The 424-nt window shown below is 41.5% G+C and overlaps 1 protein-coding gene across 1 annotated transcript; it reads right to left on the minus strand.

The window, feature by feature from the left end:
* Positions 1-10: 10 nt before the first annotated feature.
* On the minus strand, positions 11-390 carry LOC113473689 (venom serine carboxypeptidase-like; the record flags this gene model as incomplete). The annotated part of the gene is made up of 1 exon (XM_026833175.1): positions 11-390. A coding segment is annotated over exon 1 (339 nt), but the record flags the coding sequence as incomplete, so codon positions are not given.
* Positions 391-424: the final 34 nt, after the last annotated feature.

Consider the following 424-nt stretch of genomic DNA (forward strand, 5'->3'; position numbering starts at 1 on the left):
GTACCAATACTTCATACAAGTTCTTTGCTTTCTTCACATATCCTTTCAGTTCGTTCTTGTAATACACAAATTCCCTGGAGGCTGTCAGGTAAGTTTCTTTCCCACCAAAGTCAAGGTTCCTCAAGAAGTTTTCAGTGAAGGGATATGCCACAATGACATCTAACTGACCACTGTAGAATAGGACTCTGTACGATGGATTGCGACTGTCGAGGATGTTTTCAATGTTTCCTTTGACAGAACCCATGATATCATTCTTGAGGAATACGTCTTCAGTGACAGACGTGTCGTACGTTGTATTTCCTACGTGTACAGCCTTTCTGAACGTAGTTGTGTTGAATAGTTCTACCATGAGGGTATTGGGTGTGTTATCAGCGATAGGGACCTGGTAGTTGTATAGGTTGGTGAAGTTTGTCAGTGTATTGTA

Source organism: Diaphorina citri, unplaced genomic scaffold (genome assembly GCF_000475195.1).
Source record: "Diaphorina citri unplaced genomic scaffold, Diaci psyllid genome assembly version 1.1 scaffold61785, whole genome shotgun sequence".
Lineage (NCBI taxonomy): Eukaryota > Metazoa > Arthropoda > Insecta > Hemiptera > Psyllidae > Diaphorina > Diaphorina citri.